The following is a 17324-nucleotide window of genomic DNA, read 5'->3' on the forward strand; positions in this document are numbered from 1 at the left end:
AAAGCAAAAACGAGCATAAAGAGAGCAATCGGAGATGTGTTCAATGACTTTGAAAGTAAAACTTTGTCAACCAACATGTGTAAAAATCCTACAAGGTTTTGGTCGTATGTAAAATCAGTAAGTGGGACATTCATTCAGTGACCCTATTGGAACAGTAACAGAAGATGACAGAGAGAAGGCCAAAACACTGAATTCGGTATTCCAAAATTGTTTCACAGCAGTAGATCATAACACTGTCCCTCCTTATGATCATCTTACAAATGTCAAAATTGCAGATATTGAGATCACCTATAAGATTCTACAATGACTATGCAAAAGATCTTGCTCCCTTTCTTGCAGTAATTTTTCGTAGATCACTTGAGCAACAAAGGGCACCTAGTGAGTGGAAGCAAGTGCAGATTATTTCCATTTTTAAGAAGGGCCATAGGACAGATACACATAATTATAGACCTACATTGTTGAAGTCAATCTCTTGAATAATTATGGAAAATGTTTTATGCTCCAGAATTATGGCGTTCTTCGAGAAGGAAAATCTCCTCTATAAAAATCAACGTGGATTCCACAGACAGAGATCTGGCAAAACTCAGCTCGCTCTGTTCCTCTATGAAATACACAGTGCCATAGACAATGGCACTCAGGTTGATGCCATGTTCCTTGACTTCAGGAAGGCATTTGACACTGTCCCAGACTGCCGTTTAGTAAAAAAAATACGAGATTATCTAGTATTGGAGCACATTTGCGACTGCATTCAAGACTTCCTTGCAAACCGAACTCAACATGTCGCTCTTAATGGAACAAAATCAACAGAAGTACAGGTAATTTCTGGTTTATCCCAAGGAAGTGCAATAGGACCATTACTATTTACAATATACATAAATGATGTAGTAGAAATCATCAGAAGCTCTCTAAGGCTTCTCACAGATAATGTGGTTGTCTATAACAAAATAGCAATGCCAGAAGGAAGTAATGATTTGCAGAATGACCTCAAGGGAATTGATGAATGGTGCAGGTTCTGGTAGTCGATCCTCAATGTAAATAACTGTAACATATTGGACATACATAGGAAAGGATATCCACTACTGTATAGCTACACTATTGATGACAAATGCCTGGAAACTATGACCAAATAAAACAAACAGACCCTCCACCACACACCATTGGGTGGCTTGCAAAGTATGATGTAGATATAGGTGTGTGTGTGTGTGTGTGTGTGTGTGTGTGTGTGTGTGTGTGTGTGTGTGTGTGTGTTCTGTAGTTAATGTTAAGCAACACTTGAGCTGGTGTAAAGAGTGATGCCACTAGACAATGGTCGACTGGTAATGGATGATCAGGGCAATGAATCATGCTGTACTCTGTAGCAACCCAATGGAAGGGTTTAGGTTTGGAGAATGTCTGGAGAAATTTACTTGCCAGTACAAGTAGTGCCAACATTGAAGTACAGAGGAGGTTGTGTCACAGTATAGTGCTGTTTTTTGTATTTAGGGTGCAACGCCCCTACCACGCTTAAAAAAATGCTAAATGTGGAAGGATACAAACAAATTTTGCAGCATCATGTACTGCACACAACAGAGCAACGGTTCGGGGACGACGGACAGTTTGTATCAGCATGACAATGCACACTGTCCTAAAGCAACATCTGTGAGGCAATGGGTTGCGGCCAGCAACATTTCTGAAATGCACAGGCCTACCCAGAGTCCTGACCATAACATAATGGAACAATAGACACCTCACTGGAAGAGTCACCAGCAGAGTTCAAGCCATCATGAAGGCAAAAGGTGTAATTAATGTCCACTAATAAGGGTCCAGATACTACATGTTATTAACTGCACATATAATAATGAAATAATAATTGAAATGGAACCAACAGGCTGTAAAAACTTGCTGAAATTACACAGGGTGAACAAGAAGTCCACCGAAAAACTTTCAGAGGTTGTCGGAGACACATTCTGAGTGTTTGGACATAAACGACCTACAGCCTCTGGCAGCTCATTACAGAGTAATAATATAATTTTGATCTATTCAGTTTGTTGCCGAAACATGACTGTTTATGTGAAACTATCTTCAAAACTGCAAAACTTGTAGCATGCAACAAGCAAAAATTACACCACACAACACAGAGTAACACAACAATCCCCACAGTGAACACTGTACTGTTACGTGACATAGTGTGGTCGCCGTCCTGTAGGAACAGCTCAGAATGGCATTGTCGTACTGCTCTCCCACTGCATTCGGTGAACCCATACACAAGGTTCGGACTGGTCAACTGCTCATCAGTAAACCTACCCCTACAGCTCTGTATCACTCTTAATGTACAACTAACACTGCTGGAAAATAAAAACCCAAGAGAGAACCGAGCAGTACTGAATGCGGGTGAAGACTAAAGTATGTACTACTCTTGTAAATAGCAGGTACTGCGGGTGAAAGAAAACAAGATACACAGCACATACTATTGACATTTACACTGCGGCACAGTATTTTCAGTGCAATACACATACAAAACTAAATTGGGCAAGAAACCAAACAAAATGCAATGGTGCTGTAACATGTCAGAGACCGTGGGCCTTTATACCAAAATACTTAAAAGACATCACTCAAAAACTCTGAAAATTTTTCAGTGGAGTTTTGGTTCAGAGTGTGTGTGTAGTGGATAAAATAACTACCCGCACACCTGCTGCATATAATGCACAGATTAAGGATAGTTCATGGATTCCAAAGAAATGTAGGTACATGACAGGCAATATTGGTATAATTATGGCTCTTAGAAGATAGATTGAAGGAACATAAACCAATATTTACAGATTCAGAGAAAGCTATTGGCAGTGTTGATTGGAATACACTATTAGAAATTCTGAAATTAGCAGGAGTAAAATAAAATGGGAGCAAAGGTTACTCACAACTTTTTCAGAAACCAGATTGCAATTATAATGATCATAGGCTTGCTAAAGACATTATAACACTCTAAGATAAAGGACTTCAAAATGCAGTTGAATGGAATGGATAGTGTCTTCAACAGAGGCTATAAAATTAAGGTCGACAAATGAATAATTTGTTCAGTAATAAATTGGCGCTTATATTTGACACCATCAAAAATCCATAAATCACCACTCATATAAGAACGCAATGCGAAAGAAAGTGTGAATCCAAAAATCCAGGCAACCCAGCCCAGCTACATCACTATAAAAACAAATATTGTGAAATACACATGTAAGCTCCAAAATTAATAAATCGAGTAACAAAATTAAAACAATGTAGGAGGTGGTCAAGAGTAATACTGGTGCAGATTGTCCCAGTAGCACCCAAAACATTGTTCTCAACATAGCAGATAAGCATACAATCAAGAGGCAGTGGCAAAAATCTTTATAGAGCACTTTTTTAAGTGCTGCTGAGAAAACCAAGCAAGAAGGTCATTGAACTACTGAAAGAACACCTAATTACATAGAGCTGATAGGTAAAGCCCTCGGAGCCCCTGTAACAGCACAGGAAATAAGGTAAACCATAACCACTTTAAAAAGCACAAACTCAAAAGGTGTCAGCAATATTTTGAGTATTCTGTTAAAAAGCTGCTGTAAATAAAGTCCTGGCTCACATATCCAGTGCCTCCCTCAATCAAGGCATCTTCCCTCACAGGATGGAACTATTGTGAAGCATCTCTAAAAAAATAGCGATGCCTGCCACAGATTTTACAAATTATTGCAGGCTGTACACGCAGTGAAGGAAAAAAAATTCCCAGATTTTTCCCAGATTTACTGGTTAAAAATATACTTTCTTTCAGGTGAAAAAAACACTTTTTCCATGGTAAGTGACAGTATCCTTTCCCTCAGAACTGTAAAGCTTATAAATCCTTTGAATGGTTATGGTTTCATACAGTGGCATCGAATTTCCCGGCACTTTAGAAAAATTCTGAACCTCAGCAAAACAAGATACATTTAATTCCATTCTAATCACGAAACCCACAGGAGATTGTTATTGTTATTGCACATGAGATTCAACGGATACAGAGGACAAACTGTCTGAAATTCTTAGGCATCCTTATAGACAACATATGCTTAACTTCGAACATTACAATTTGCGAACCTTAAAAAGGCTTATTTCTTTTAACTCAGATTAATCTCCAAAATTGGTGACATCAAAATCCAAAAACCTACATATTTTGCTATTTTCATTCACTGATGTGTTGTGTAATAATCTTTTTGTACAATTTTGCCTACATCGAAAAGAGTCTTTACCATTCAGGGAAAAGGTTGCCAAGGGACTTGCGTCACAATCTTTTTAACCAAATAGGGGTTAGCCCCTGCCTCATAATATATCTATTGAATCACGATACTCAAGCTTCACAATCCTTCTCAATATAAAACACACAACATTAGAAGGAAATGTGGCATACATTTCAACCTGAAGAATTTGTCTCTGGTGCAAAATAAACTACAAAACAAAACTTTAAGTCAGTTCCAGGTGTTACTGAGTCCCTATGAAGTGGTAATTATTTGAACATCAGCTACAAGAGTTCCTGCCTGAAAAAGTTTGTACTTTCCAGATGAATCTTTTAACAGGAACAGATACGACAATTTCTCATATCTTTCTGTGTTTCCCTGTTTAAAAGTCTGTTGCTGGTTTAATTACATTTTATAAATCACATTATTTGTATTCTTTCGGTCATGAACATTGTCTTCGTACTTTATAAATCAAACTTTAAATTGAAGTAATATTGAAATTTGTATTTTAACCTCTGTATGTGATTGTTAAACATAATAATGAATCCATTCAATAACAAAAAATAATCTACAGAATAAGTATTACAAAATAAATAAATAAATTAGCAATGAAACACTAAAAGTAGATGAATTTTGCAACTTGGGCAGCAAAATAACTGACAAAAGCCAAATTAGATGGGAGATTTCACGTGTAAACTTTTATAGGAAGAAAAGTGATTCTGAAAATTATATTTATTAAAATGTAATGTAAATTTGTACAGATGAGAAGAGAAAACAAGATTTGAAAATGTGAGTGCTGAATATGAGAGAGAGAGATCAAATATAAGGGGCAATCAAAAAGTTTCCACCTGAGGGCATTGGTGCAGTGATGCCCAACACAGCACAACTCCAATGCACATATATAAGCACTAATGTGTAGCAAAGAGATTAGTATGACATTTGTGTCTCTCCAACATGTGTGTAGTAAATGCAGAGACACAAACTATGTCAACATTATCAAAATGCATCCCAACACAACCAACGTGCTGTTTCTCTTACCACGGTTGCTGAAGGATAAACACTGGTAGATAACCACTGCAGTTTGAAAATTGTGTTTGAGGCACCATGTCTGTCAAAAACCATTGTTGTGCATTGCTGCACCAAGTTCTGTCGCCATATCGCAAATGTCATAATGCAGAAGACACACCAACTTAAGTGTGAGAAACTCAAGCACCCACTCTACAGTCCTAATCATTCCCCATGCAATTACCACACCTTTGAACCCTTAAAAAGGGCCTCAATGGGTCAATGATTCCTCTTAGATGAAGATGTGCGATAGGCAGTTATAGACTTCTTCACATAGTAGGGCATGGTGTTTTACCAAATGTGTATTTCCAACATGGTGCATTGGTGGGAGGATTGCCTCAATGCTCAAGGCAATTTTGCCTCATTGGCATATCGATTCTGGAATGTACGGCCTTCAAACAGAAACTATTTGACTGCCTCTTATAACTCACAAAAACATACTAAATAACACAGGGGAAAAAGGAAATTTGTGGAGCAACTTGACTAAAGGAATGGATTGATTGATAAGATACATCCTGAGTCCACAACGAACAGTGGGTTAGGTGAAGGAAGGAAGTAGGGGAGGGAGTAGAGATGGAAAGGTAAAAATTATAGAGGGAGATCAACACTCGAATATGTTACGCAAGTTTGAATGGATGTAGGTTACAGTATCTATGCAGAGATGAAGAGATTTGCACTGAACAGGTAGCAGCTTCAAAGATAAACAACATGCCAGTTACCGGTGTTCAATAATTTTATGACAGTTTCAGAATGTCAGCAGTGTGCTCCTTTATAAGATTTTAACTATACTAATGGACTTTATAGCAATTATTTATAAAGTTTTCTTGTCTGTTCCATGACTATGCTCTAATAGAATAACCATAATTCTGATTACTGTCATTCCTTTTGTTCCTTATTGACCTTTCTGTTATGTCAAATAATGTAGTTTCCACCTTGATGATTGTCTTCATGAATAACAAAGGTCAACAAAAAATCAGAATCCCAAAATGAAAATAATTTTTCAGTGCACACAAAAGTTTTATTTTAGTGTATATGTGAAAACACTTCACTATTAAATAATAGTTATAGGTCAACTGACTTACATTTCCTCTCTCTCTTCTCATTAAGTAATACAATATATGAGGGTAGTTTGATAAGTTTGGTATAAAAGCAACAACAAAATATATACTTGCTTTGTAAACAACTCACCTTACTTCTCAATAGTCTCCCTTGAGGGATACACACTTGATCCAGCAATTCTCAAGACTTTTAATCCCATGGGAAAAATAGGTTCTATCAACCTCTGCAAAATACTCATTGACTGCAACTATCACTTCTTCATTTGATAAAATTTCTTCCCAGAAAGCCACAGTTTCTAGTTAGGGAACAGGAAGAAGTCACTTGGTGTTAAATCTGGTAAACAGTGAGGATGAGGAAGCACTTCAAAGCCCAGTTTGTGCACTTTTGCCATTGTTACTGCTGATGAATTATGCTGATAAAAGCGCACTTACTTTATGTGCCAACCTCAGATTTCTTTTAACCAAATGATCCAACAATGAAACAAAACAGGGTCCAGTTATGGTTCTTGCATTTTCCAAATAATTTACAAGAATTATTCCTCGGGTATCTGAAAGTGGCCATCATTTTAACAGCTGCCAAAATGCTCGTTGCCTTATTCGGTTCACTTTTCACCATGCTTTGTACAGTGTTTTAACTGCCGTTTTGACTCTGGTGCGTGATGATGGATCCAGGTTTCATCAATAGCCACAAAGCCTTGTGGGTTGTGGCTAAACATCGCTGGACATTGTTTTGAAATGTTGTGACAGAGACACTTTTGTCAACTGTGAGTAACTGTGGCACCCACCTTGCACTAAGCTCCCTCACAGCAAATTCTCCATGCAGGATATTAGGCACTTACTTAGTTGAGATGCCTACAGTCACCAATCTCACAAATTTTTATCTGGAGGACTTTAACTACCTACATGAATTTTGTCAATGATTTCCTTTGTGGTGACCTCACCCAGACAGCTGAAATGCACTTCATTTTTGGTGTATGTGCAAACAGCTTCAAATTCATTAATCCAAGAGTAAACAGTCTTCAGTGATGGTGCAGAGGCATGTGAACTTCATCCAATTCAGGTGACTGTCAACAATGAATTGTGTGTTCTACATTTTGACATTCTTTATATGAAGCTTGGAATAATCAAGTTTACCAACCATGAAGGCACAACAAAAAGTTCCATTATTTCACAAAATTTACTATACTTATCCAACTGCCCTCGTAGTTTTCTGTTATGTATTTTGAAATGACCAACAGCCAACTGTAGCTCTAATCGTATTGATATTTCCATTACCATGATACCTTATTTCCATCAATTTGATGTCTTGGCAAACTCAAAATGCCAGTTCTTAAAGTGAGATTGTCTAATTTCTAGCATTTTAACACACACGTTTAAGACCACAGAAATATAAAGTGGGTACTTTTTGTCACCTAAACACTTCCAATGCTACTCATGTTTCCCTCCTAGTCACAATCATCTTTCTTCGAAGTTGGAATCTAACATTAATGGGATATGCAAACTGATATCAACAGTTTTCTGTTTACTCCTTGTTGTTACTGTTACTCTATGGTAGTCGTGTGTCTGTATATTTGTAGTCACTGTATTGCATTTACTGTTTTCTTCACTTAATAAAGCCTTCACTTGTATACTTAAAATGCCTAACAAAAACGTTATGGATCCAGGATCAAGAGAAAAAGCAAAATTTCATAAATGTTAATGACAGAGGTCATATGCAGAAATCTGGAGTTGGTTCTTAAGTCAGCCATGTGTGCTGCATATTTTTTCTAATTTTCGTCAATTGATCATCTGCATACTGCCAGTTATTTTATACATCCAAACTTAAAAATGAGTGGTACAGCTACATCTGGGCTTATATTAGTTAAAATGTTGACTGGAAGCAAAAACTACTCTATGTGGAAATTTGCCATGAAGCCAAACTCTGGGATGTTTTAGAAATGCCTCCTTCAGATACGATGAAACTGAACAATTCTTAGAACAAAAGAGCCAGAAAAGCACATTCTCTGATAGTAATCTTCATGGTCAAGACAAATTATTCCCATACAAGGGATACAAATATTGTACCAGAAGCCTGAATGACAATGGAAACAGCATTTGAAGAGTGGACTTATTTAGAACATTAATATTAATATATATTACAATCAAATCATCATGACCTCCCCGGGCAAAATTACCTGATAATAATCAACCTATGATTATGACGCTTGAAAACAGATGTACACGTGTTATCACAGATTCTATTTAAGTAAAAGCACTACAAGCTATCAAATCTGAAGACATGTATGGAAATGAAGAATCATCATCATATCTAAATAAACAAAGCGATACAAAATGCAATATTAAATGCTACTAGTGCAACACACCAAATCATGTTGCTAAATAATGTTCTAGCAAGAGCAAAAAAAGGCGAAAGCTCATCAAAAAATAATAATGAAGGGAATGTAACTAAAAAAAAAAAGGTCAGCATACAAGGGAGCCTTCCTTGCAGAAGATTCTAAACAGTCTCACAGTATGGAAATGTGCTATTTAGATTCTTGTGCCTCAATCAACATCACCAATGATGGAGGGGAGCTTCTTAATGCCAAACAATGTAATAGCTCAGTAGTCATCATGCGAGGTTATGGGTTAGTGGCAGAGCCTTCTGGAAGTATTAATCTGACCTCCTATACCGGTAGCAAAACAGAAATACAGGCCTCTGATGCCATTCACATCCCCAACTCAGCCATGAATTTGCTCTCAGTTAACAAAATTGCAATTTAGTTCATATTCTATATCACAGATGAATACACATTTCAGTTATTAAAGGTTGCTTTATGGCTTTTGCTGAAAAGGCATAAAGCAATCTTTAATGACTGAAATGTGAATTTGTCTATGATGCACAATATGAACTAAGTGCCACAGCATTTCTTATGAGTGGCACCTCCAGTCTGAATACAAGCGAAACAAAACAATGCTACTACCCAAAAGGTAGTGGATACATGTGGCACCACAAGCAAGGACGAAAGAAGTCCAAAACTACGCCGAAGTTTGCAAGGTTTCATTAATTGTGGTCAAGGTTCCCTGTGAGTTGTGCGTCATGGGAAAACAATCACATCTTTCATTTGAAACTAGCAAAAGGTCAGACAGTGTCTATTAGTGGAAATCTTTATTTTGTCCCATCTACTGATGATTTTTCATGATACAAGTTTGTCTGTGTTTTGAAGGACAAGTCCAAGGTCACAATGACATTTAAAAACTTCAAAGTCTTGGTGGAAAAGAAGACAGACAAAAATGTCAAGAAATTGCAGACTGTCAACAGAAAGGACTATCTCAACAATGAACTAAATTTGAGGAAACCAAATTAATCACACACATGAAAGTAGCCTCAAACATAATGAAAACTGAATATGGAAACATTGAGAGAACTAAAAAGTTTAAGTACCTACGAGAAATAATTGAACACGACATTTAATAGAGAATCAAAAGTTAAAAAGATGAAGAGAACATCACCTCACTAAGGACATATAATAATAAGTCAATATCTATCAATGCTAAACTCACATACTAATCTACAGCAATTCACACAGAAGCTCTCTGTGCAGCAGATTGTTGAACTCTGAACAAAAAGGCAATGATGGAACACTGGAAATCACAGAAGGAAAAATACTAATGAAAATTTTGGGAGCAGTTAAAAATTAAACACAATGCAAAAGACATCTCAATACTTTATACACATATTGAAAAAATACACTTATGATTAGGATCAGAAGAATAGCTTTCTGTGGCCACATCCAAAGGACAGATCCCAAGAGACTGGCAAAAAGACTGTTCATTTACTTTCGTAAATTGGTGCAAAGAATTAGGAAGGGACATGGACAAATCCCAAGTTACTACACAAGATAATGAGGAATCACTGCCAACCAGAAATAAGTTACAGGGTTCCAAATGCTTCCATGAAAAACCCAAGAAAAGGATTGAAGCCACTTGGATAAAAGAAATAAGAGATAAATTTAGAAATGATGAGAGGAATGAGGAAGAAAAGAACGAGAAACTGTTGAAATAACCATAGTCCATAGCAGCTCATACATAAAGGATCTCAAAATACTTCTGACTTCGTAAGTTTATAGTACGATGCAGTTCACAGCAAAATGGTATTGCTGACAGTTGATCAAACATTGGTTGAAAATGCTTGTGCCATGGTGTTTAATGGCAACTTACCAAAAGAGCGTTGAGCTGAAGCTGTCTCTACAGCCACTACTAATCAAATCTTTCTCCACCCACCACACTTGGAGATAAAAGGCCCCATAAAGGCTGATACAGGAGCGCCTTCTTTTCCACACTTGAGAATTTTAAGCTGCAGTGCAACGACTCACATTCTAAACCCCATCACAAGAAGTGGGATAAGAAGACAAAGAAACTGAGATTCATAGGCCACTGCCACACAAACCATTCATCGACAAGACAACTTGACACACAACAGTCGGCAGGGATGTATTCCTGGAGGACGAGAATTTTCCACGTTCAAAGATGCAGGAGCAGAAGGTCACAAACATCACAGATTGGAAAACAATACAGTTCTTCACATCAATACTTCACGTACAGAGGGGTTAGACAACAATGAACATTTTTATGGTTCTCACAGTGGTCCAATGTAAACTGAAGCTCAAGGTAAGGGACATGAGAAACAATATACTGACCCTACATTTCAACAAGGGGTTCAACTCCAAGATCAGACGGATATCAAAACAAGGAGTGATCTGATCATTTAACTTACCACTTGCAAGGACTTCCAAATAAAGATATTGGTATCAAAGAGTTATTAGAAGGGATAAATAAGGAAGGATGGGAAAAGTGCAACGAAGAAAGAATTCTCACCTCTAGTTCGTAATGACAAACCTCAAGAGGTAGAGTTAACCAGGGGACAAAAACCTCGTAAGACTAAGAGGGTATTAAAGATAAAATCTGGAATTGGCACTACACCAAAAGCATTTAAGGCATGCCAAGTGGTAAAAGGCTGCTCTCACATTGAAGGTCCTCAAGTATGAATCCATTAGATATATCTCATCTATGGCAGCTCAAGAGAACTTTTAGATTACCGCGCTGCTATCATCTCAAACTTTATTTAACGAAAATCATGACATTCAATTGCTTTCCCATCTCACAACAAAACTATCGCCTTCCCACCTAACCAACAACTCTTAGTAATACTAGAGTTCTGTCTGTTACCACAAATTTACCAAAATTTAATGCTTATAGGTCTGGCATACTGCACAATCTGAAATGGATTGCCATCCTCAGTAGACCACATATATACATTTAGTGGAGATGGCGCCCTCCGTTAGACCTACTATGTTCTAGTAAAAACACAATCTAAGCCACCATCCACAAAAAATAAACTAAACATAATAAACAGAACATATGAACAACACCTATAACTTTAACATAGAAAGAAAAAACATTGTGTGTACACAAGATATGACCACTCCAAAGAATATACAGACAGCACACATTATTCACTAGACCCAAAATTTTATGATTCCTCGAAAATAAACCATGTGATGGAAGTATTTTGACAATCTGTCCATAACACCACTTTCTGCTGGGGAGAGTAAATACTGCATTAATCATAAAAAGAGGAAAATTAAAACGAAAACAAAAAATGAAGTCAGAAAAAAACAAAAGGTTCATATGTACTACAAACCTCTAGGAGCTACAGCATATAAGCACAGCTAGATAAATTAAAATATATATAAAATAATAGTAAAATACAACCATTAAGAAACCATAGCAATCATTCCAAAGCACAACTGACTAATAAATTGTTTGTCAGTATTAAGATTCATTCGAAATTCTGCAGGGTAATGAGTGGAAGGAGCACTACACAGCAATTCTATACAAACTGACTGACAAGAAATTTTAGTGTGAACTTCGTAACAGTATTAAAAGTACAACAATTCATTTCATATCACTTGTGAATTAAAATTATATGATCACACCTTTCATTTTACTTCAACATAGACCAGGAGAGGGGCGAGTAAGGCAATAATTTTCTGCACAGCTGTGACTTCTGCTGTTTTGGACATTATACTTAATTCTTTTAATCCATATATTGTTATTGGAAAAAAAAGGTCCCCTACTTTTGTTTGTCCCTTCAGTGATACAGATTACAATAATTTTTTCCTCACCTTTCAGGTTATCGGCATGTGTGTCCATGTGGGGAGGGAGGAGAGGGAGCAACAGACAAGAGTATACCACTGCAGTTCTATGTCGAAATTTGTATCACAAATTATTGAATGAGCCAGCTGCAATAAGGGTGAGAAACAAAACTGTTCATAGAAAACGATTGTTCATAGAAAACGATTGAGTCTCGAATAAATACACATCCTGCAGGTTCCATAATGTCACCACTAAAGTTAAACTTAAAATTTCTCTGTGATACAGTATAGGATACACTGACTGTACCTGCCAATTTGGCACTTAGTAAACAAAAACTGTTACAGTGCCACAAACGCATCAAACGGGCGGAAAAGGTAAGAGCAATCAGAAAACCAAAACATAAGGAAGAATATTAGAAATTTTATTATGAGTTTAGTACATATTATTGAAACATTTTGCACAGACTCTCATTACTCAATACTCACATGTCAATGTTGCACACAACACCTAAAAAATTATTATAAGTGCAAAAGCACCATAAACGAGTGCACAGGGATAAGCAATTAAGGCTCTCTGATCCTGGTCTCCAAGTATAGTAACGAACAAACGTGATGCTGATAGACTACTGTATATAACTGCCAATGTAGCTATTAAAATACCAACAGTGTTTCCAAATAAACCAATGAATGGTATCGTTAGTACTGGAAGTAAGCAATATCCCAGTACTGAAGCTACAAATGGAAATGGTATATTTGTTTTGGCTGCCATTAGGTTCAATAAGCAGTACATCAAGATGCAACTCGACACTGCTATGCCATAAATGTATCCAAAATGAGCTTTTCCGCCAGTGACGAGAAGCGAAACTGCCATTATAATACAAAATGCTAGTGGCCCAGCCAGGTCAGGATCCTGTAGCAAAAAGGCAGCATCATCCGTAGGTCCATAACGATGAAATGGGTTCAATGCAGCCACTGTTTTTTCCATTATACGAGTAGGGTCAATACCAAGTTCTTCCAGCAAAGGCGGTTCTTCTTCATCTTCGGCGTTGTTCCAAGATTTCTGAAATCTCTGCCCAGTATACGATTCTTGACTGTAAAAATTTTGAGATGCTGTGGGGTCGAAGTACATATCTTTCGCGGCTGCATCGTTGCGTTCACCGCTGTCATAACTCTCTGGGAATGTTTGGAACTGGAGCTGATCTTGCACTTCGAAATTTACGTCACCCACGTTGTAACCGTATTGGTTTTGAAACTGTTCATCATATGAATTCATGATTGAACGTATTTACACACTTAACACAGCTTGTAATAATGTCTGTAAGCCGCAAGCCTTTCCCACAATCACAACATCCACGCCTCAATTCACTGTCTGCGAGCTCCTACGCAGTACGCACCGTTGTCCGTTTACATTCTGCAGGGCTCTTGTCAGACACACAGCGCTACCGCGGAGACACGAGAAACTACTATCGATTCATGACAATTCGGAGCGCTTACAATCGCTTTTTGCTAATCTAATAACAAAAATCGTAAACAGAAAGAAAGTAAATTTTGAAATATCAAGTAACAGTATTGTATAGTGACATACTCAAATTGAATATTTTTAGTACGTTTGGTATCACACAATTCATACTCGCCGTCACGTCATGTCATGTCTCGTCTCGTCACAATGAAATGCAGTAATGAACTGTAACATGGCTGCAACATGAGAAAAAAGTACTTTGGGTAGAATCAACGCCACCTTTATAGGTGGCGTTGGTAGAATCGGATTGATTAGAAGGTCGAATTTATTTGTATGTTGTAAGGCATTTTTAGTGTTATATACGGAAATGCACTGAAAGATGCAGATACAGCAAGTTCTTTGTTTAAATAAGTACTTGTGGCATGCCTATTTATTGTTAAGCGGCTCTCTGATTGTGTGTAAAATAGTCTAACAAGCATCAGTGACCAATATTTATGTGGTTTCACTAGCTAACCCAAACACTAACAAGGCACCTGAACTATTAAAAGCCAAATACACCGTGTAAAGAAACCTATCTTGAAGGAAAATGTATTGAGGGAGATACGACTAACTCTCGAAAATTTGTACTGGATTAGCCCTCAAACCAAATTTTCACGGGATGTGATTGCAGCTGGCAACACTGTGTTCCTTCTAGTAATTCTGGGGGGTAGTTTGACGTAACAACTGAAAAAAACTGAAGCTTCCACTTTCCAAAAAATAAAATGCGATTCCTCTTATTCAAGCTCCACATATAATGCGTGAAATTCCCCTTCTGTGCCACGTAATGATTTTTTCGCACCCACGCACTTTCTCTGTGTTGGTTTGCACTTCGATCTCCCTTCTCTAATATACACGCTATCCCTGCACTTGAATCCAATAAATGTCAATTTTGTACAAATGTTGACTCCAGCATCCACGTATATAAGCTAGTGCATTGTGTATGTGCGCTTCGCGCATATAAACGATAGACTTTCATTTTGCGAAGATCGCAATTCACGCGAAAAGAATAGTTGAGGACACCAATGCAAAATGAGATCAACTGCCTTGACTTCACTTGACGTGACATGACATCATGTAACGGACAATATGAGTGTGTGAATCGGCCTTAGCCATTTACATATAGGACCTATCTTGACTATCCATCGTACTGGATTGGTAGCAACGCAACCGTTTATTATAGCAGTAACAGAAGAAATGGCCTCAGGCTGCAAGGATGATATTCCAAAGTTGTTTAATTTCGATTTTTCACGTTTCATCTTCAGATGTACGATATCTGTGCACACAGTTAATTTTTTTTCCTAAAGTAGCATACGTCAGCACATACAGAACATAATAGTCTCCATAATTCTCATAGGGCATATTTTATAGATATCTTCTCTACCGGTCGTAAGGTTAACTGTTCTTGCGCCTATATTTTAATTACGGAATTGGCCAATTATAGACCACTTACAACCTAAGACAACGGTACATCCCATAGTTGCTTCATGCTTTGGCTCAACGCCTGTCTCTGATCATTAACATCACCCTCCTAGGTTGTGAATTTCGTTGTTAGACAGGAAACTTTGCAACATTGATCAGTAGCCTTGAACTTTCCCTGTTCTGTTTGGCGTCTTCTGCGATGTTAAGTTTTCTTAGGTATATACTTCCTTCTCTCTTCCAGACATCCTGTTGTTTTCTTTTTTTTTTTTTTTACCAGTAATTTGGAAATGAAATTATAAATTTTCTTTGTTAGCCTATTGTCATTCATTCTGTAAATACGACCATAAATTTTTTTAATCTCCTCATTCTTATTGTGCCTGTGATAGTTTCTATGTTTCTGTATAGATGTTCATTTCTCCTCTTTGTCCTGTTATCTTCGTTCTTTTGTGGACCTAAAATTTTTCTGGGTATTTTCCTTTCTTTCTTTTCCAGTTCTTCTTGCTCACCTCTTTTATTTGGTGTTAGGCATTCGGATCTGTACAGTGCTTCCAGTTTAATTACTGTTGCATAGTGTTTAATTTTTGCCTGGAATGATACTGATTTATTATAACAGTTTTGGATGAGTTGTTACACTAATTCCATTTTCTTCATTTTTTTTTTTTTTTTTTTTTTTTTTTTGATCAATGTATTCCATTTTCTCATATGATATTAATAATTCAGTTTTAGCTACTGCAATTTTGTGAAATGTTTCTATAATTATCTTTGCATCTGTTTTGACCCTAGAAATTACTGTGATATCATCAGCAAAAGCTTGACATTTCACCTCAAATCTTCCTCTTCCTTGTCCTACATGGATTCCTATGTTTCTTTCTTGTAGTTCTTTGTCTCACTCTCTCATGACCTTGTCTAAGACAAGATTGAAGATAATCAAACACCTACGTTTATTCTGAAGGATTCCAAAACTTCTCCTAGACATTTAACTTTTGAAGTCATGTCTGTTCAACTAATTGTTTGGGGTTTTTGAAGATATCTGCTTCTCCCAGTGTTAGGAATACTGTCTGATTATCTACAGAATCATATGATTTTTTGAAATTCATGAGAGCAACAACTGTGTTAAGTTTCCATGTTGTTCTGATCCTGAGGACAGTTTTCAATTTAAAAATTTGCTCCGGGCATGATCTGTTTTTTTCTGAACCCTGCTTGGTACTCGCCAATTGTGTATTCTGCTTCATCTTCTATTTTATGCAGTACAGCTTTGGATATAATTTTGAAGATGGCTGAAAACAGAGATATGTCTCAGTAATTGTTGGTATCTGTCCTGTAACTGTTTTTATGTTGTGGATGAATTATGGCTTGTTTCCAGCAATCTTTAACAACCTCCTAAATGGTTTCAGCTGCCCGCTGCCCTCCCAGTTTCCACATCTCAGCTAATGTCCCATCTCCATCTGGGGCTCCATTGTTTTTCAGCTAGCAAATGTATTGTTCGATTTGATGCAGTGTTGGTGGTTGTGAAGGTGGGTTTTTCCTTTTGAAGCTGCCTGGAAATTAGTCATGTGTTGGTTCCTCGCAGTTTAGAAGATTTTTCAATTTGAAGTATTTTGGTGGTTAACTCACAGTTGTCTTTGTCATTGCTAATCACTTTGCCTGTTGAATTGAAGTGTAGGCTCATTGGCTTGTAATGTGTTATTTCTCCTTTGAAAACTTTGTGTGTGTGTGTGTGTGTGTGTGGTGAGGGGGGGGGGGGGGGGGGAAGAAAAAAAGTCTGCAAGGTGATCTCAGGTGGGCTCCAGCTATCATTCTGACTACACACTTTTGTACAATGAATACTTTTTCTCTTAATAATGAATTAGCCCAAAATATGATGCCATATGAAAGCAGTAACTGAAAATAGGCACAGCAGGCTAATTTACTGATACGTTTATCACCAAATAAGTAGCTG

At 37.2% G+C, this 17324-nt stretch overlaps 2 protein-coding genes across 2 annotated transcripts in view; both read right to left on the reverse strand.

Moving 5' to 3' along the window:
* Window positions 1-17324, reverse strand: part of LOC124619197 (CCR4-NOT transcription complex subunit 6-like) — a 139369-nt gene that overhangs the window by 37121 nt on the left and 84924 nt on the right. The window lies entirely within an intron of this gene.
* Window positions 12870-13910, reverse strand: LOC124619198 (protein YIPF5). The gene has a single exon (XM_047145416.1). The coding sequence runs from the start codon at window positions 13739-13741 to the stop codon at window positions 12977-12979; it is 765 nt and encodes a 254-aa protein (XP_047001372.1). The 5' UTR covers window positions 13742-13910; the 3' UTR covers window positions 12870-12976.

Source organism: Schistocerca americana, chromosome 6 (genome assembly GCF_021461395.2).
Source record: "Schistocerca americana isolate TAMUIC-IGC-003095 chromosome 6, iqSchAmer2.1, whole genome shotgun sequence".
Taxonomy (NCBI): Eukaryota; Metazoa; Arthropoda; class Insecta; order Orthoptera; family Acrididae; genus Schistocerca; species Schistocerca americana.